The sequence below is a fragment of the Macadamia integrifolia genome, chromosome 9, assembly GCF_013358625.1.
Source record: "Macadamia integrifolia cultivar HAES 741 chromosome 9, SCU_Mint_v3, whole genome shotgun sequence".
NCBI classification, from domain to species: Eukaryota; Viridiplantae; Streptophyta; class Magnoliopsida; order Proteales; family Proteaceae; genus Macadamia; species Macadamia integrifolia.
In genome coordinates this window covers 29,292,309-29,313,682 of record NC_056565.1, presented here as the reverse complement: position 1 = coordinate 29,313,682, position 21,374 = coordinate 29,292,309, and the positions used below count along the sequence as shown (strand labels likewise).

The following is a 21,374-nucleotide window of genomic DNA, read 5'->3' as shown; positions in this document are numbered from 1 at the left end:
CATCTCACTTTCTTAATCTCAACATTTTGTAAGTCCCAAACACCCCACTCTTTAAAGATCTCGATTTTAAATCGTGGCAAAAAATAATGAACTATACATTTATACTTTGAAAGCATTTGAAATCATTAATGGACGTTTTGAAATTAAAACTAGGGTGATTTTTTGAAATGCATTATCGACCTAGTATTATCACTTTGCCTTTATTAATTAACTTTAGCAAGTGCTTTAGTTTCAGGATTGCAGGATCTCTCACTCTCTTAAGTGGGAATTCAAGCTCTATAAGCAAGGTTGCCTGCCCACTAAGGGTTGAAACAATAAGAGTTGGGTATGGTCAAAGAAACGTTGAATTTGAACTCCTACAAATTAGCTAAGCTTCCTCACCACAAACACAAAAATCCCTCATGTTTGGTCAAATAAAGAAAGGATTTGGTTGAGTGGGAAGTTCCATTTGTTGGCCTCAATCTCAATGGCATTATAGCATAGCTTGACTGGTCTGGAAGAAATGGACTTTTGTTGACCCCTACTCAACTCTACTAATAGAAAGCATCTCAGCCAGTCATGGTAACATTAAAAGGACTATGACTAGAACTTTCTTTGTTGACCCTTTAGCTCAAAAATTGGTCTGCTTCTTGCATTTGCAACCAATATCATCTCTCAGACCTTTTTGCAGCTAAGGTCAAACTGAAGAATTTGAAACTTGGACCTCCATATAAGCTCCAAGGCCTAAAAAAAGTTGAAAAGAAAGAGGGAACCCAGTGGTCGTCCACTAAACCCTTATCTGCAAGTGATGAGTATGGATTAAATTAATGTGATAATAAAGAACTAATTATGTTTGACTATGTATCTCAATCGGACGATGACGGGTTCGCTTCGCGATTGGATCAAACATTACTCCCCTGAGCATGTGTATTTATCAATGGCAGGTAATGGTCAAATTACAAGTACACACACTCAAATCCTTCATGTTTTTAAAATGGTTGATGTTCTGTAACGCAACCATGAGATGATAGCAAGTTTAACTTTAACCCCAGCTTGCCTACCTTGAGAGAAGGAAAAACAAAGGTTTTTAAGGGGACCAACCCAATGAGATCTTAGGCTTAAAATCTTTAAATGCTTAAGCTTTTGGAACCTAGTGGAAATGTCACTGGCATTGGCTTTTAAGATTGAGCAGAGAGAAAAGATTACACAGCAACAACAATCCTTGGCGTTATCAAGGATTCTTATCTCAATCTACACAGAAGGGTCATTCAGGTTATAAAAAAGGATGTGAGAAGCCCCATGCCATCTCCTTTAGCCCATTTTTAAAAACCCCTTCTTTTTCTTTTCTTTTTTTTTTTTTTTTTTGATAAAACCCTCCTTTGTAACTAGTTGTATAAACCACTGAAACCATCTCATTAAACTAAAGACAAGTAGCTTATAAGCTGTTCTTTTCTATGGTTCCCCCATTCACCAATTACATAGGCATATGGATAGAATCAGCTAATAAGCAAAGACACGTTATAAGACCCTACCATGGCATCTCATTCCAAATATTTTAAGAACCCAATAACCAAAAATGGTATTTTACAATAACATTGTCTAATAAAGAAAGATTTAAGGGGGACTACTAGGTATCAATCACCAAAACATTCAATTAGAGATGCTAAGCATATAATAGAACAGATGGGGTTTACCCATTGGTCTTATACTAGTAGTTATCACTTATCAAGGAAAACATTAAACATCAACTGCTTCCCACTAGGGTTTTTTGGCCTATATTCTCTCTTTTGTCTTACCTTTAAAGCTATGTGACCTCAAAAGGGTAATTAGTTTCATAGTACAGTGATGACATAAGCCCTACCCACACGTGGCTGTGGCCACATACTTTCTCTTTTCCTTTTACATAATTCCTTTCGATGTTATTTCCTTTTCACATATTTATCTTTTTAAGGAATGTCAACCAAAGTGTTGGCATTTCTAGGTTATCCCAAATATCCCCCATATCTTAGTACGAGTAATAGACAAGAAATAATAGATATGAAATAAACAGTAATAATTTGGATTTTGGGTTACCAGGGTGAAAGGCCTACCCAATGTACAAGGCTCCCATCACTGTGGGGTCTGGGAAGGGTCATCATGTATGCAACTTTACCCTCACTTCACGAAAAGGCTGTTTCCTGACTCAAACCCACGGTCACTAAGACGCAATGAAGCAACCTTATCATTTGGTTACCAGGGTATGACCCATTTATTATATGGCCTGGATCAATTGATAATATAGGTAAGCCTCTGAACCAATACAGAACATGCCCACTAGTTATGAAATGATCAAACTTCTGAACCTTTTTATGCTATTTGGATTGGTTTGTCTACTGCAACTTAACCTTACTGCACAGTAGGTCACCATCAGGAAGTGCTGATCCATGCAACATATGACATGGAGTAACACCTGAACATTCCTCAGAAGAAAATTTGCATATAGGGGTATTTTGGTATCTTCATGTGTTTGGTGGAGTGGTCTTTATTGAAGATCACCTCCCAACAAATAGAGGAGATCGACATGGATTTTGTTTTTATTTTTATTTACTTATTTATGTAATTTTTTTGGGGTTAGAGATTGCTTGAGATTTATTTGATAGGGACAGTTAATTAAGACAGGATGAGGCAGATTATGGAGATATAAATATGCAGGAGAATCACAAACTAATGTCTTACAACTAGGAAGCCAAGCTTATTACTGATAAAGGCAAGGAAACTTGGTTTATAGTTTGGGAAGTGATGGCAGGATACTTGGGCTGGGGAATGATAGAAGAAGGCTGGAGGAAGGGGCCTTGGACTGCAGAAGAGGATAAATTGCTCATTGAATATGTCGGGTTGCATGGAGATGGAAGATGGAACTCTGTGGCAAGATTTGCAGGTACCAATCCACTCCCTACTGAAAACTGTTACTAGTTTCCCAACCCAGTTATTCAACTCAATTGTGTTGGCTCAACCATGCAATCATTTGTGCAAGTCTACTGTCTTATTTTAGTGTTATTCTGTATAATTTCTTAACTCCTCATGCTGCACCATGCATAGACACTGGATTATAGTGAATATTTTGCAGAAGAATCTCAGCATTTTCTCGGTCTTTACTTCTTCTACTTGTTTGTTGGCTAGGGCTGAGAAGGAATGGCAAGAGTTGCAGGCTGAGGTGGGTGAATTATTTGAGGCCAGACCTCAAGAGAGGGCAGATAACCCCACATGAAGAGAACATCATTCTAGAGCTTCATGCCCGGTGGGGAAACAGGTGAGGCAATCGGGTCATATATGTTTCAGTTTCTGAAGTATGAAACTGGGCCATTATAGGATAATGGTTTCTCTTTCTGAAGTGCTCTCTGTGCTTGTTTGAACAACATACCTGAAGAATCTGATGTCCCAGGTGGTCAACAATTGCCCAGAGCTTGCCCGGGAGAACAGACAATGAGATCAAGAACTATTGGAGGACTCATTTCAAGAAAAAGGGAAAAGCTGCATCAGAACATGCTGAGAAGTCAAAAACTCGAATCCTTAGACAACAACAGCTTCAGCTGCAAAAGCAGCAGCTACAACAACAGCAACAAAACCAAATTGACATGAAAAATATCATGTCTCTACTTGATGAGAGTGAGCATAGAGCTCAAGTGAGGCAGGAGATGGTCTCCATGTATTCCAACTCTTCGGAGGAGCAATGCCTACTCTCTTCTATGTTGAACAGTGAAGAGACCTTGAATGATGACATTCTGTGGGGAGGACTGTGGAACTTAGATGATAACCATGCCAACATGGATGCCACATGTGCAACCAGTAAACCAAGCTTGCCAAGTCTTCTCACCCCCTTCTATTGAACAAGCTTTCAGTTAGTTGGCAAGTCTACCCTATTGAAGTCAACAAATCTCAATCTGCCATTTGTTCTATAAACTGATTGGCATATCCCACCTGTAGCCATAATTGGCTTGTTCATATATATAAGTGTTCTTTTGGTCAAAAGGTTAAGGCTTCTTTGAATGAATTTAAGTTTGGGTTTTGACCTATTCAAGCAATGAGAGTTCCAAAGTTCTCTGGACTTACAACCATGTATGCAAGTTCTGCATTATTTATACATATAATCAATCTGATATTGAAGCACTTCACCTCCATAATAGGAGCAGACCAAGAGTATACCAAGAAAACATTGTGAACCATATTATTCTGCAATGAAGCTATCAATGGGCCAAAATAGCCTGCGTGCCCCTAGGCCATGCCCACTAGATGACACAGTTGGGCAACAAATTGGCCCATGGCCTCCTGGGCTTAGATTTTCAAGTCCAAATGACTACCCAGCCCAACTAGGTTTGATAAAGATCCCATCCAAGCCCAACTGTGAATGGAAATTGGGCTAGGCCCAGGCCAAAACCTCTCTCAAGCCTATTATTGGTGAGCTGGCTCAGAAGCCTAACTATATTCCAAGGGCTTACATGACACACCAACTATAGAATTGGAGGGCCATCCTGGAATGGGCTTTAACCTAAATGAAAGTATGTATTGGAAGCCTTGGCCCATATCAATTGATGGTTGAAAAAAAAAAACTACAGCAGTTCAGCAATCTAAATAAGGATTTCTGGTTACCTATTTCCTTAATCCTCGGGTTAAAGGTGTGAAAGAGAGAAGGTTTAGATATATGACTAGGTACAAATGGTCAAACTTACATGAATCTGATATGGATAGTTGATTCATGTCTTTAGAAACTATTACAGTTTATTTTATCTATTGCTGCTTTTCAGCTTTAAAAAGAAAATTGAATTTGCATATAATATATAACCTGGCACTTGATGATCTTAGCTAGTTTTATGTTATATGATAGGATGAATCGCCATTCCATTGGTCATATTTTATAAATACCTAATTTATAATAATTTAAATTAGGAATTAAAAGGGAAAAAAAAAAGTGGCTTTCTATTCAATAGAAAAAATTACATTCATTAGTCACCGGGGTGATATGTATAATAGTGTAGTGACTGGCATAGAACTATGGGGGAACTCTCATTACAATTGGATTACATCAACGATCAACTTTAAGTCCATATTTGTTTGCACTTATCATAGGTGAGCTGGCTAGAGATATTTAAGATTAGATCCATTGGTGTTTGCTTTTCTTGTTCTAGAGGATGAAACAAAGGCATAAATAAATACAAAGTTTGAATTATGGAGGTCAACCTTGGAATCAAAAGATTTTAGAATAAGTAGAACAAATAGAAAGTATATGGTGTGTAATTTTATTAACAATAGGAGTAGTATAGGACTGAAAGTGAGGTGGTGGATATTGATGATAAGAAGATACCATAAAGTGAAATTTTAGGTATCTAGGTTCAATCATAAATAAAGAAGCAGTTGAGGATGATGTTGCACAAGAATTAGAATAGGGTGGATGAAGTGGAGAGGTGAGTCCGCAGTGTTGTGTGATCCATGTATTCCCTTAAAACTGAAAAGAAAACTTTATAAGACAGTTACATGACCAGTAATTTTGTATGGAGCTGAGTGTTGGGCAGTGAAACAACATATAAATAAAATTAAGAGTAGCTAAAATGAGGAGTTGAGATGGATGAATGGTCAAACTAGAAAGAAATAAGTGATGAACAAATAGAACTAATTTAGGAGTAGTTCTAAATTCTAATACATGATAAGTTACGAGAAACTAGTTTGAGGTTGCATGGGCATGTGTAATGGAGGCTTTTTAATGTTCCAGTGTGGAGGGAATTTGATTCAGATTGAAGGAGTTAAAAGAACCAAATAGGCCTAAAATGTCTCTAGGAGAAGTGGTGAGGAAAGACATTCATTGCTTAGGACTAGTAATGAGTATGACTTTGAATAGAGCTGAATGGACCCATGACACTGACCCATTTAGTTGGGATAAGACTGGGTTAAGTCATTGGAGTGACAAAGATCATTTTTTTTTTTAGTGGGGTGGTTACTTGATAAGGACCACTCAAACGTGTAACATTGGCACTGAATGACCAAAATGGGTAATTTAAATTTGAAGGATGAGAACTGATAACATTTTTCTTATTCAGAAGAATTGTTAACAATTTGTGTCAAATATAAATGCTTGTCTCAATCTATTTTGGAAGTAAAAAAAAACTTCTCTCTATAACAGTCAAGTGAATGTGAATCATAAAGAAACAAAAATGTTGATAAGGCTTAAATTATTCATTTTTTTTCCCTGATGAAGAATGAAGAATTTTATTAAGAGAAGATGCAATTCAGTCCAAAACAAGTGTAATTCTTTACCCCAAAAAAATCAAAGGTGTTTTTTTCCCTGATGAAGGATGAAAAATTTTATTAAGAGAAGATGCAATTCAGTCCAAATCAAGTGTAATTCTTTGCCCCAAAAAAATCAAAGGTAATTTCTATTTTTATTTTCTTACTTTTTATCAATTAGAATTATTGGTACAGACCACTATTTTCTTGGCAAAAAAATTCTCAAACAAATATTCTTTGGCCAACAAATATCAAGGATGCCAATGGACCAGGGTTCACCATTAAAGCATCACTACTCATAGCCAACATACATGAATAGCTGTTGCGTTTATTGTAGAAACAATAATTTCAGCCAGTGAAATAGATGAAAGAGCACACTAGAGGCTCTGTTGCAGCTTAATAGCTAAAAGATGGTGAACTTCAACAACTAGAAAATGTATGAATGAAGCAAACTTACTTAACTCACACTCTAGAACCTCCCTAACAAGGTGGTGGCCCCATCTTGCAACACTTCCCATGCTTCAATTACATGCTTTTCTTCTGTAAGTGGAGTTCCCACCACAAAACGTAGAATGTATTTCCCTGATAGGACCTGTTTGAAATGGTTAAAGAAATAGAGCCATTTAACCACAAATACCATGCAAATATGAACCAGGTGAAACAAAGTTCATGTGGTAGCAATGGGCTAACCGTATGTGATATGACTATTTTTCCAGTTGAGTTTACAGCCTCCAGTAAGGCATGATTCAGTTTATTGCAGTGATCTTGATCATCACGTTGGGGACAAAGGCGAAAACAAACAAGCGAAAATGTCCGAGGCGCGACAATCTGCACAGATGCAAAGGTAATGGAGAAGCCATGAAATTGATTGCAAAAATATATAAAAAATTCTTTCACGATGGACATAAGAAAATGTATAAAGAAAGAATCATGTTCAGAGCCCCCTGTTTTGCTTAAATTTTTACATAATTTTTCCACTGACAAGGGAAAAAACTAAAATGAATGCAAATTTACTCTAGTGATACCAATTAGCTGAAAATTAAACTCTCACAAGTCACAAGGCCATGTACTTTTCTATCATTTACACCCTGCAACAGTTGAGAGACCTTGTGAATGATGAAACAAGCACTTCCTCTTTCAATTCATTAAATCACTATCTACTGTTACTTCAAACCTGGATCACTACTAGACAATTTGAGCATATTGGTAGTTCTTCAAACCATGAAAAATATAAATTATCTTTCGTTCTTTTTTAATGGGCAGGTATAAATTGAGTGGGTTAAAGTCAAAGTAAGGAACAATCTGAGTAGTTAACTGCAAGATCATGTTTTAATAACTGATCCAGAAGTTGAGAAAACTGGAAGCAGGTTTGGCCAACAGGCAGATAGACCCAGGGGAACCAGTGACGTCAGCTAATGTGATAAATAAATTATAAATAAATAAATAAAAAGAATTAGAAACAAATACAATTCAAAATGAAAAAATTTCTGTGTCTAGAATTCAAAACTCAGATTTTTAAACTATATTCTGCAATTCTTTGGGAAAGTGGGTTGGGTCAATCCACCAGAACACCACGGCAGAGCCAGGTTACTAGTGGTGGTGGAGGACCTGAAAGATGGGGGAGAAAAAGAGAGGGACAGAGCACATGCTATTAAGAATCTTTCAACAGAAGAGGCCTGGAATCCTTTTCATATTCAGATTTTACAACTGGAAGCTCAGGAGATGCCCAAAATGGACCACTTTTCCATGAGGCAACTTGTATGTTGCAAATGAGAAGCAAATGAGCATTTCATCCCATTTCTGCACCCGAAATCACAAGTTTTTATCCTCATTACATAGCTAAGGAAAACCCTATTCACTTTAAATATTATAGTTATAGGTTGGCCTGGAGCAGCCTCTCTTGGCTCAATTAAGGCGGTTGTTGCTAACAATCTGAAGAAGTACTTTTAATTTTTTTTTTGTTCTGCAGTAACAAAAAAGAATAGAAACATGTTTGGCCTGTCTGTTTAGCTTTTATGTTCTCCAGAAGTGCACTAGGCATTTGGACACCAAAATAACAGAAGTGGTAAGAGGATTCGATCGTAATTCCCATTCTCCGGCTGCTCTTCTCAAGATTGATCTTCACAAAGCTTTTGACTCTATCTGCTGGGACTACATCTCTAATGTTCTCCAAGCCATGCCCTTCCCTCATGTTTTTATCACTGGGTTCACTCTTGCATCTCCTCTTCCCGCTTCTCAGTTCTTGTCAATGGTAGCCCTGCTGGTTATTTTCCCTCCTCTATCGATATCCGCCAAAGCTGTCCTCTCTTCCCACTCCTCTTCTCCCTTGTCCTGGAAGTCCTTTCCAGATCCATTCAGTCGTCCACTGAACTCCACCTCATCTCCCCCCTCCCTAAGAGTAAATCTCTTGGCCTCGCCCATCTGGCTTTTGTTGATGACCTCATGATCTTCTCTAGGGTAGACTCCCTCTCCATTACTTCCATCATGTCTTCTCTCAGCCCCTTTGAGCAATTGTCTAGTCTTCATGTCAACCTTCTCAAATCCCATCTCTTTCTTTATGGAGTTTCTGATGTCTCTAAAGCCCATCTCCTTGCCCTCACTGGGTTCTCTCCTGGAACCCTTCCTGTTCGTTATCTTGGCCTTCCTCTTATCTCTGCTAGGTTATCTGCCCACCACTGTACCCCTATGTTGGACCTTATCCCGAAGAAGCTTCAGCTGTGGAAGAGCAAGCTTCTCGCCTATGCTCGCCGTCTGGAGCTCATTAGATCAGTCTTGCAATCTTGTTACATCTACTGGTGAATAACTCTTCTGCTCTTTCCTTTTGGAAAGGAAATGATTCCTCCAGATTCCTTAGCCCCCTCACTTGGGCTTTTGTCTGTCTCCCAAATCGAAAGGTGGTCTTGGTATTAGAAGGATCCAGGATGTTAAATCTGCTGCTAGAAAGATTGTCTCCAAGCATAACAACATCTAGATCTCTTGGGTTAATTCTCACCTTTTCAAAAGGGACTCCGTATGGACTGCAAGCATCCCCCTAATGCTTCATGGTTTTGATGTAAGATCCTCTCCCTTAGAACCCTGGGGCACAAAGCCATCTCCTCTCTCATTGATGATGGCTCCTCCCTCCGTCTCTGCCTCAACAATTGGCACCCTGCTGTTGTCATTCTCTCTATTATTGGAGCTAGATCTGTCTACTCTTCCGGTCTCCCCAAAGATGCTATGGTTTCTTCCATCCTCTCCAATCGCTCTTGGGCCCCCCTCTCCCCCCTCTCCCTCCATTCCCCACCTCTCTGACCTTTGGGCTTCCCTTCCCCCCCCTCCCCCATTCCCCCAAGTCATCATGGAAGGAAAGATAGGCTTATTTGGTCCCCTTCCCCCTCCAAATCTTTCTCCTCCTCAGCCTGGGCCCTCATTAGACCTCATAATCCAATCGCTTTGTGGCGAAATATGTGGTTCAAGGGTCATATTCCGCACCATAGCTTTTACTGTCCGGAGAGCTCTCTCCAACTGCCTCCCCACCTAATCCTTCCTTATCCACAGACACACCCTTGTCCCTTCGGCTTGTTGCCTCTATTGGAATAGGAATGAGGACTCAAACCACCTTTTCTTTAGCTGCCTATTCTATTCCTCCATTTGGAAAAGAATGCTTGCTTCTTGTTGACCTGGTTCCCATTCCCCCCTCCCCTGTTGCGCAAATGTATTTGGTTGATATGACCTTTGTGGGTGATTCTATCTGTGACACTGCTAGGAAGCTTGCCTTTTGTGCTACGATGAGCATAAGCTTCGAAGACGGACTACCAAATCTAGATCTCATGATAAGGTTTGGAATGCGATCTCCTCTGATGTCAGCTCCAAACTTGTCTCTCTCCCACATAGACATGTAAGGACTCCCTAAGGAATAGGCTCACTATTGTTTCTTGGGGACTGCCAATCTCCATCTTGCAGCCCCCTCCCCCCGGGCTACTCTCGGTTGTGCAACTATTGCTTTTGTTTTCTTTTCTTTTCCCCTCGGGGTTGTATATTCTTTCTTGCTATTTTAACTATATTTTCTTCATCCAGGAAAAAAAAAAAAGCCTTCTGATCTCTCTCATCTCCCCTTCCCCAACCCGGTGCTCTACAACTCTACCTCCCCCCCCTCCCCCTCCAAGCTCTTCAACTCCCTCCTTGCCCTTGCCTCACCACAACTTGTCTCACCACCCATAAAATATCTATAAAATGATTGCTGAACAAACAAGAGAAAGTGTAGCAAACTCAAATGCCCAGTGAAGGAAATTGAAAAATAGGTGCCTATTTCAGTTCATCAGCAACATCATCATCAATGTCGACTTCAGCCCTCAAAAGATTGGCCTATTCATCTTTGCTTCGTTGGTGGGAAGCAACGGGGGAGTCATAGCTGGGTTGGCGGCATCTGGGGTCATGATGTACATTGTGTCCACAGCTGAAGATCGGATGCAAAACTCCGAGACTGTTTACCTCACTCTGTCTTCGGCATGGTCTACGTTCATGAGCCAATTGAAAGGGACGGCCAACATGGGTTGTGTGATTAGCCTCTTATGTTCTGGTTGTTTTGGACTGCAATTCCATTCTGCATTGGGGCTTACATTGCAATTGACATGTTTGTTGGGAAGAGCGTGATAGAAAAATGGGAGAGAGAAGAGGAGGAAAACCAAACATATTTCTAACTTGCAGAAATACTCCAAAGAACAGAAACAAAAAAATATCTCTAACCTGGAAAAAGTCCTATGGAACATAAATGTTACCAAACACAGCTAACTCATTCACAATAAGAGCTCCATCCCCAGCCACTTGTTTGATGAATTCCTCTATGTCTTTGGCGGTCATGACCTACATTTTATAGTTTGCTTTAGTGAATGAGAAGCAAGGCTTGCCACTAGGATGTTGTTGTAATATTAGTTGTTTATTAGGGAAAATCAGTTAGGGATAACCGGATGCAGAATTGTTCTCCCCCTCGCATATAATAACCCTTGCAGGAAACCAACAAGAAGACTTCCTCCAGAACTTCTAGTAAGCCTTATCCTTCAATCCTGTTGTCCCATTCTTCTTATGACAAGTAGGGATGTAGACGGACCAAATTCGGTATGGATAGGGTACTATCCGAATTCAAAGTAGTTTAAAAATCTGTTATCCAAATTCGGTCCGGAATCCGATAGTATATGTAAAATGGTATGCAATTTGAATTTGTTTTAGTAAACAGAATCCGGATATTATCCAGTTTGATCGTTTAGTAAATGGATGCCGAATACCAGTCTCTTGCTCTCTGCTTAAATTGTTGCTTTCTGAAATCCCATGGAGCGGGTGGGAAGAGGAAGGAGGAACAAAGAGAGAGAGAGAGAGAGAGATCTTATATGACCACATTATCTCCACAAATGAACTTCCATGTTAGAATCTGGATTTCTGTCAAAACCGCCACAGGAAAGGGCAGATTCTTCTCGCCCACTGTAACAAGTGGGCAAAGAAATTAAGAAATGAACAAGGGTTCAATTCGTTAGTGTCTGTCAAGAATAAAGATGAGCCGCTCAAGGATCACCATGCTCGGCCACCAATGATGCTTTGAACTCAACCTCTGCAACTGCCATGAGAAGGGAGAGCAAAAAAAAAAAAAAAAGAAGAAGAAGAAGACGAGGAATCTAGAATCGTCCACCAGAATCTAGGCTGTAAAAGTGAAAGTTTAAAACTAAGCAAAGGACTTCACGTGAGTTATAAGTAAAATGGTGGGTCCAAGTGTAGGAATATTGGTCAAATGTTTAATCATGATGTATAAAATATTCCTACCAAAGAACTAATACATATATATATATATATCAATCAACAGTCAATACAATATATTATTGGAGTGTTAAACAGATCGGATATTAGAATATCCGAATTCGTATCCGATTAGCTTTCGAACGGATATAGATAGTTCTCGAATAATGATTTCCCGAATACGGATACCTCTAACAAATACGAATGCGAACCAAATTCGGATTTTTGACTATCCGTTCACATCCCTAGGAACAAGTGATAAATTTAGGAATGCTCCTTGTATCCATCCTCATAAAAAATTCCTCAGAATCAGGATGAAACTATCATTTCCCATATTTCAATGATTGTGCAAGGAATTTTAATTGAAGCCATCATGCCCAAGATCCCTTTTAATGTCCAACTCTGTTGAGGTGTTCTTTTCTTTGGCTGGGGGCCAAGGAAGAAATGAGGGCTGTTTCATTCAGGAATGATGATAGATCTAACTTCATTTCTCAGTAAAATGAAAATCCACAAGAAGACTACTATTATTTTGCAGCTTTGTTCAACAAGAAACATACTACTGAAATCAGTTTTAGATCTAACAAATCTAACATTCTAACACAGGTGACCAGCATCCTTGACTCATTTAACAACTCGATGCAAGAGTGGTTAACAATAATGAATTTCAACATATCAACGCTGAATTCAAATTTTTGGGGAGCCTTTACCTCGAGGAAACCTAAGCGAAGGAAACTACATTTGGTTGCCGCCTTGGAGCAGCCTGGCTGGCCTCATGGCCAGGTTGCTCCCCCTGCCTCTCTTTCTTCCATCTCTCTCTTTCATCCTCTCACTCCCTCTCTCTTCTTCCTCCTTTCCTTCCTTTCTTTGTTTCTTCATCCTCGGTTGGAGCTTCATCTCAGATGGAGTTGCGTCTTGGCCGCTTGCACCGTAGGTCACCATCCTTGCTGGATCTTATGCTTGTTTGGATTCTCGCTCGGCCAGCAGCCCCCTTCTTGGCCGCCAGCCCCTTAGATCCCCATCCCTGCTAGATCTCAAAGCTCATTTGGGTTCCCGCTCGGCAAGCATCCTCATTGCCTCCAATCCAGTTTGCCTGCTCTCACACCAGCTGCCATCATTCTCTCAATGGCTTGTCCTGCCGCTGCTTGGTCTCCTACTAGCCTGCATGATTTGCAGTTGCTCGTTGCCAGCCCTGCTTGGCCAGCCTCCCGATCTTCCTGGCTCGCTTTGCTTCTGCCGATTTTCTGCCAGCTGCAAGGCAAGCAGCCGTTTGGCTGCCATCTTTGCTAGTCTGGCTGCAGCTTCGCCAATGCCCTCTGGAAGGCTGGCGCTCAGTAGTGGCTGTCACCTCCACTAGGCTAGTTGCAAGCTCGGCAGTGGCCCTCCGCAAGGTTAGCGCCCCCCAAGAGGCAGCCCTCCTCACCAGCGATGCTTCATTGGCGGCTGGTTAAATGAAAAGAAGAGATGTTTGTTAGGGTTTCCACAAACCCTAACTGGATTTGACTTGGTTGCACCCTTGGATGGGCTTCCTTTTTTTTTTTTTTTTTTTTTTTAAGCTCACATGGGCTTTTGTGATGTATTGGACATGTGAGACTTGAAGCCCTTTGGGCCTTCGACGTTGAATGGGCTTCTTAGCCCTTGTCTTTTGCCCATGTGGGCTTTTCTTACCCTTTTAGTGTTTGTTTCCCCTTTCGGGTTGTAATCTCCCTCCTTTTCTTTAATACATTTATTTACACACCCAAAAAAATAATGAATTTCAAGGTGCTCCCAACTTCCCGCAATCCTGACAGTGATATACTGATACAGACAACATATCCAGAGCTCCTCTTCAAGCAGCAGCAGTGGTGGCAAAAAAACGCATTGAGATCACACTGATCAAGCTTTGTGGAGAAATTTTCAAGAAAACAACATTAAAGCAAAAAATACCAGCTTAGAAAATATCAATAATTGTAAAAGAAGCCTTTTCATTAACATTTGAATTTTTAGGCTGCTTTGCAAATGCCAATAATTGGGAAGTAAACCTTTTCTCCTAACTTTTAAATCTTTAGGCACCTTTGCAAATAACAGTTGTTGGAAAGTCAGCATATTCTCCTAACATTTAAATCTTTAGGCAAAGGAAACCCATTTAAACTCCATGTCACTAATTTCCAGCGCCAACAATAGCCAAAACTAGAGATGTATATCGATACACGTCAGATAAATCCAGTAGCAACCAATAGAAAGCATTAGTTTGAGATACAGAGGTAAAGAAAGATTGTATGAGGCAGATGTGAATGACTGAAATCCACATGAGAACAGTTGAATCATCAATAGGAAAATAAAATGGCTACATCAACCTCTGAGATACAAGTTATCACATGACAACAGAAGTGGAAAAATAAGCATACCATTGAGACAATACAGTAACAATATAATAACTACAAAAATGGAGATTTGATTACCTCAAATCTTTTATCTACAGAAACAAGGTGTTCAAAATTTTTAGCCAATTCAATATGGTTTCTTATGTAATGCTGTAGATTCTCCAAACCATATAGCCGCAAAACCATCCATAGCTTCAGGGACCTACAATGAATCTCCGGATTAGATATGGAAATAACTAACAGATCTTTGGACCTATAATTAATACGTATTATAACCTAATGCCTTATAATTTAGATAGGGAAACAATGGTATAAGCAGCAATGACTAATAAAATGCAAGCATGCTACTTCTAACTTGTAACATAATAGAAAAGTTCTTTACATAAAATTCTTCACCCCTTTAGGATCTAGCACCAAAGTTATTGTCATTCTATACATAAAGTCATAATATTTGACATTCATTTCAGCTATCTTTTCACATCATATGACAAGATAGCAGCAACCACTGGGAACAATAATTAAATCTAAAACTTCTTCTGGTTATATTCTTTAACCTAAAATTTATTTCTTCCCAGTCAGATTTCCTGCCACTAGCTTTCATGAAGCAAAATTTCCGTTCAAGATGATATATTGGATGCAGCCTTGTGTATTATTGTTCTTGTTCTCATTCTCATTGTTGTTGCCATTCCCATTGTCATTGTCATTGTTGTTATTATTGTTATTATTATTATTTTTATTTTTTGTTGTTGTTGTTGTTGTTGTTGTTGTTAAAAGGTTTCTGCCAGGCCGTTCTGCCCATTGGATAGATGGGTATTCTCTGGATTGACCATGTGCTAAAATAAGCTCATCTCAATCATATGGCTAGGCATAGTGTTCCCTTTGCTTCTTGAATGGTCAAAATTTATAAAAATGAATTGACTTATCAAACAATTCTGAATACACTATTCCAATTTCCAACATGTAGTGAAGTCAGATTGGACTAAAAACTAATGCATAACCAGGGGACAATGTGGGTAACATGTCCACAAAGTTTAGGTGCAAACTGAACTCCCACATGACAGTACTGGGAACCTGCCCATTTATTATTATTCGATTGTCAACATACAAAATAAGATCTAAAATTGAGAGAAGTCGCCGTATGCGCACAAATCCTAATGGCCACCTTTGTCTAGATCTTTGCAATTACTTGGATATGAGTACATGACTATCATATCCATTTCTATATTTTCACTGACTAATATAACTAGGGTGGATGCGCTAAATAGGAAATCATGGTCCTTAAATTTCACTCCAATAATGATGGCTCAATGATTTAAATTCTATGCAAGACAATCATTGCAACAGCCCCAGTGTCACTCGCAAGTCGCAATACAGCATATAATATGCTTACATGTGGTAAGTCCATGGTTCAAAATCTCGCCGAGATCTCGGTTATTTTGGGCTTTTTTTTTTGGCCGAGACGAGATAGCCTACGAAATGCTATTAGTACCATATCTTGGTCGATATTTCGGTATCTCAGCCAAAATATCGGTATCGTTTCAGCGAGATACCGAAATGATACCACCTTAGGCTTATAAATAGCCCATTTCATTTGGGGGAGTCGAGATTTCGACTCCAACTAGTCTGTTTCGGTAATATTTTGGCTCCTCCTTGCATTTCAACACAAATTCACTCTATTGCCCTCTAATTAGCCACATCATCGCACCTATTGCCTTGAAGATCACTCCAACTTGAAGCTCTACACATTTCAAGCTTTGGAAAGATAACTACTTTCTCCAAAACCTTTTTTTTTTTTTTAAAGAGTAACATAAATACATGTTGGATGGTGCTAGAATTTTTATATGTTAGACACTAGAGGCCGATCTACGACCTCACAAAGTCAATTTTTTTTGTTCATAAATTTTTTTTTTCTGGTTTAAAAATGCATTTTCCATCAACATAAATTGTTGCTTTTTATGGTAAATATAGCTTTGATGGAACTCAATTATATATATGTTACTCACCATTGGCCGTTCTACAACTCTATTAGAGCAATTTTTTTTTTCAGCCAGTAAATATTTATTTTAATTTTTTAAAAATATGAAAAATATATTAATAATTGAAAAAAAATTAAAAATAGGGAAAAATATTTTGCTTTGATTTTTAAAAATAAAATAAAAATAAGAGATTAATGCTAAAGTGTTTTGAAGCATACATGATGCTTGTTATGCTATACAATATTTGATTTTGTTGTATTATGTCATTAAAATATTTTCTAAAATTGATTAAAAAATAATTTTATGTAAGAAAAAAATATAAGCAGCTACCATATACTTGCAAATTAATAATAATATTCTTTTTTCTATGCATCAGCATTAGGGTGATATAAAGTGGCTAACAGAGGAGACAACGAGGAAGGCAAGAGAAGAGGGAGAGGAGGTGGGAGGCGTGATAGGAGTCGTGATAGTAGAGAGATTATATGGAAACGCGGAGTGCCTATTGATGGCGATAAAAGGAAAATAGAGTGCAACCACTGTCACAAGAAGTTTATGGGTGGTGGGCATAGTTGTCACGGCGCCAAGGCGAACCAAGGCGGTGGAGGGTTGTCTAAGCGCTTGGGCAAGAAGGCGTCCGCCTTAAGGCGAACTAGGTGAACAAGTGTTATTTTTTATTTTTTCAATTTTCTAACATTATTTAGTAAGTTATATATACCTTGTATCATAAAAAATCAAGATTAAGCCACATCAAGTCATTAAAAATCAACATTTAGCCACATAAAATCATTAAAAATTAACATTAAGTCATATTAAGTTATAAAAAATCAACATTTAGAAAAATGCTCTAATTCTATAATAAGTTTGACTGGTCAAATGATTTTATTTTTACATGAGACTTTTTGTATTAGTTATAATATAAAACCAGCTTTCTAACAAGTCTAAGATTACTTAAATCTGAGTTGCAATGACAAAGTAATGCTTCAGTCAAACTTATTTTTAAGTGCGCGAATACTGTTAAAATCGCCTGAATGAAAATAATTTTATGAATATCAAAACAAAATATTTTTTTACCGGACTTTTGGTTTTTAGCAATGTTTTAACATGATAGAATTTATAAAATTTTCATAATTGAGAAAACCCTAGCATTTAAAAGTTGAAAATCGTCCATATAACCAAAATCCAGTTTTTGTTCTTGGACTGGGGGGTTGACTTTTTATCCTTTTGGAATTTGATTTTTAAACTATTTTTATTGAATTCAAATAGGGGGTATTTGCTTATTTATGAATAATATCTTAAGTAAATGATATTTGGCATAAATAAGTGCCGAAACAGAAGGCAATATGCAGTGCAACAAGGCGGCTGTCGCCTAGGCCCCAGGCAAACCGCCTGGACGCCTAGGCGACGCCTTGACAACTATGGTGGTGGGGCCACAAGACTTAAGCAACATTTGGTTGGAAATTGCTCAGATGTGGCTACATACACTAAAGTGCTTGATCATATTGTTAAGGCGATAGCTGAAGACATGAAGGGAGGGGATAAGAGGAAAGCGGCGAAGGATAAAATTTGAGGAGGCACTACATGCTCTCATGCATTGTTATGATGATGATAGTGATGACCTTATTTATGTGCCTGACGACATACAAACTAAGGAAGAGGCTAGAAATTGGTGACGGGGGCAAGCGTTGAGCCGACAAAGTCTTAGTGAGGAGGAGAAAACACGTAGACAGAGTAGAGGAGTTGGTCCATCTAGAGCAGGAGGTAGCGGATCTTCATAGCCTCCTTTGCCATTTAGGAGAACACAGAGTACAAGAGCAACCCCACCTCCACCTCCACCTTCAATGGTACCACCTCGTGTGAACTCCGTTCTACAACAGGACCCCCATGCATATAGGAGAAAGGGCAGTAAGCAGCGTAAGATAAAGGGGATGTGGACTAACATGAAGGCTTATGTTGGGGAGGTTGTGTCTAAGTGGATGTTATTTCATAGCATCCTAGCAAACGCCACTATAGGTCCCTATTACCAGCCGATGCTTGATGTTGTTGCTGAGGCTGGACCTGGGATAAAGGGCCCTACTACATATGAGGTGATGAATGTTTATTTGCTGCAGGAGAAGCGAGAGTTGAAAGCTTATATAGAATTAAAGGTTTTATGGGAGAGCTGTGGGGTGACCGTAATGTGTGATGGTTGGATAGGGCCAACGAGAAAGTCCATCATCAATTTTATGGTTTACTCTGATGGTAAAACAGTTTTTTTTGAAATCTGTTGATGCATCCAAAGAAACAAAGGATGCAAAATACATCTACAAGCTTTTGAAGGAGGTTGTGTAAGAAGTTGGGATAGAGAACGTTGTTCAAATTATGACAGACAACAGAAGCAACTACAAGAAAGCCAGTCAAAAATGATGAATAACAACAGATTCCAACTCTTTTGGACTCCTTATGCAGCACACTGCATTGATCTAATGTTGAAGGACATGGGGAAACTGAAAATTGTGAAGCAGGTGGTTGATAGGGCAAGGCAAGTGAGCACATTTGTAGATAATCCTGGGTTTTCATTGAACCTATTGAGGGAGAAGTGCGGGGGGGACTTGGTCAGGCCCGGTCTCACAAGATTTGCTACCAACTATGTTACACTCAAGAGTTTTGAGTCCAAGAAAGTCGGTCTTCAATCCATGTTCTCATCTGAGGAGTGGTTTGGGTGGAGGGAAGCAAGATCACCTGGTGGTAGGGAGGCATGTGCAACCATTTCATCAAATGAGTTTTGGACACAATTGGGTAAAGTGGTGAACATCTTGGCACCAATTGTTGGCGTGTTGAAGATGGTGGATTCTGCCTTCAAGCCCACCTTGCGAAGCTTGTATGCTGCACTAGAAATGATGAAAGAACATGTCTATGCTACCAACCCATGTGGAAGTAAAAAATTTGTAAACATAATAGAAGGACGTTGGGAGCACTAGCTCAAGCATCCATTGCATAAGGTTGGTAAGCATATCTGAATACATTCTTTTATTTGATATAAAAAATGCATTAATGTCAACATTGACAATAATATGTTTTTTCAAATTTTAGCATAATATTTAAACCCCAGGTATCAGTTAGCCATAGACTTGCATTGAATCAGGATCTTCTGGAAGCAGTGAAGCAAGTGGTTGCCAAGTTGCAACCAAGGCCCAGTCTACAAGCCATAGCCAATACTGAGGTGACTTTTGTAGAACTATAGGAATCTAAATTATAGTTAGCAATGGTTGTTAACTATTTCATATTTGTAAATTTGTTATAGACGAAAGAATTCAGGGATGCATTAGGCAGTTTTGGGGGCCCCACCACACTCGCGGGTCGTACAAGTACTAATGCTGGTATGAAATTGAAATTTTAGTAATACAAGTGTTAAGTGTCTTGAATAAAAATAATCAATTACACTTGTTATACCTTATAATGCAGTTGAATGGTGGTGTTGTATGGGGTTCAGCACCAGAATTATGGAAGATCGCCATCAAAGTACTCTCACAGACATGTTATGCATCTAGTTGTGAGAGAAATTAGAGTACATTTTCACTCATCCACTCCAAAATGCGGAACAGGTTAGGTTCAGAAAGCCTCGTTGACTTGGTGTATGTGCACTACAACATGAGACGAGGATGCAGCACATATGCATGGGTATGGAGAATGATTGGGGCCAGATCGAGCTTGCTGATGTTTTTCAAATTGATCAGATGAAGAGGATCCTCTAGTAGACTGGGTAAGGGATAAAGGCGAGTCGTTGATAGATCAGCCTGAAGGTAGGTCGAAGCCATATGTAATGCAAGAGATGGCAATCAATGTTGATGATTATATGGCTACAGAGGGAAGGATACATTCACAGACCCCCCGACCATTCAAGCCTACACTTGGTAGGGATGATTCTCATGAAGATGATGATTGGTCCACTTCCTCGGGTGGTCGTACCCACACTCAAACACAGACACAAACACAACATCGAGCACTAGGTAGTGATGAGACTTGAGAGTGGTGATGATTGTGATGGTGATGGTGATGGTGGAGATGATGATGGTGATGGTGATAGTGATAGATTTGAAAGAGTTCGAGAGCAGTATGAACAGGCCGAGCCAGAGTAGGAGCCGGTGCGATTCATTGGGGAGAGTCAATTTAAGTATGCCACACAAGATGTTGATCACAATGCACGTCAATCAGGTGGAGGGAGGAGTTCAAGCTACACTAGAGGACCTTGTCGCCAGTTCAGTGGAGATTCAAAGCTAGATTGTATGAACGTTGATAGTCTATCTATTTCTATTAGCGGAATGAGTTTGAGTGGAGGGGATAGTCATCCTCACAGTGAGAGTAGAGGGAGTGGACAATGGTGTGCCCCAACATTTACTGGAGAGAGCACCTGGTCGAAGTATTTGTTTTTTTATGGTTGTCCTTGTTGGCAACCCGGCCATGTGGCGGTGATGACATGGCAAGTTTGGGTGACATGGATGAAAATGATGACATGGCAGTGTCCAGTGTCACCGATGAGATAACAGAGCCGCTTGGTATGCATGGAGTGGTTTAATACATCATTAATAGGTGGTGCGGGTTTCTAGGTCAAAACTGAAAAAATTAGCCTATTTATGCTCAGGGGCATTTTCGGTATTGAAAATGACATTTTTGGAAGATTGGTTCTCCATGAAAAAGATAGATTGTAATTTACCTAGTCCAGTGCATTTGATTTCGTCACATTATAATACCATATGAAGAAGTTACAGCATTTGTGGCAGTCGAGGGCAGTTACAGCAATGAAGATGACCTTTTAAAGGAAGTGTTCTCCATGTAACAATACGACAAAAATCCAATCTTTCCAACTGTTTTGATTTCATCACGTTCCGATTTCGTATGAGAAAGTTGCGTCATTAGAAAGGTCTAGGGGCATTTTGGCCTTTTTACATGGCTGAGTCAGATGATTAAGTTTTCTAGAAAGTCGTAGAGTGTCCAGTTACAGTTCCAACGCACTTCGTTTCATCTCGATCGGATATCGTATGAAAAAGTTATAAGTGTTTCCGTG

General features: G+C 39.3%; 2 protein-coding genes across 2 annotated transcripts in view; one reads left to right on the top strand and one right to left on the bottom strand.

Moving 5' to 3' along the window:
• The first annotated feature begins 806 nt into the window (after positions 1-806).
• LOC122090143 (MYB-like transcription factor EOBII) lies at positions 807-4,058 on the top strand. The gene is made up of 3 exons (XM_042659992.1): positions 807-2,896; positions 3,139-3,268; positions 3,401-4,058. The coding sequence occupies exons 1-3, from the start codon at positions 2,758-2,760 to the stop codon at positions 3,843-3,845; spliced, it is 714 nt and encodes a 237-aa protein (XP_042515926.1). The 5' UTR covers positions 807-2,757; the 3' UTR covers positions 3,846-4,058.
• Positions 4,059-6,366: 2,308 nt separating this feature from the next.
• Positions 6,367-21,374, bottom strand: part of LOC122089879 (tyrosine decarboxylase 2) — a 45,973-nt gene continuing 30,965 nt past the window's right edge. Inside the window, exons 11-13 of the mRNA XM_042659623.1 lie at positions 14,436-14,559; positions 6,925-7,062; positions 6,367-6,826 (exon numbers count right to left, since the gene is read on the bottom strand). Coding sequence (XP_042515557.1) covers positions 6,704-6,826; positions 6,925-7,062; positions 14,436-14,559 — 385 coding nt within the window. The 3' untranslated portion in view covers positions 6,367-6,703. The remainder of the gene's footprint in view (positions 6,827-6,924; positions 7,063-14,435; positions 14,560-21,374) is intronic.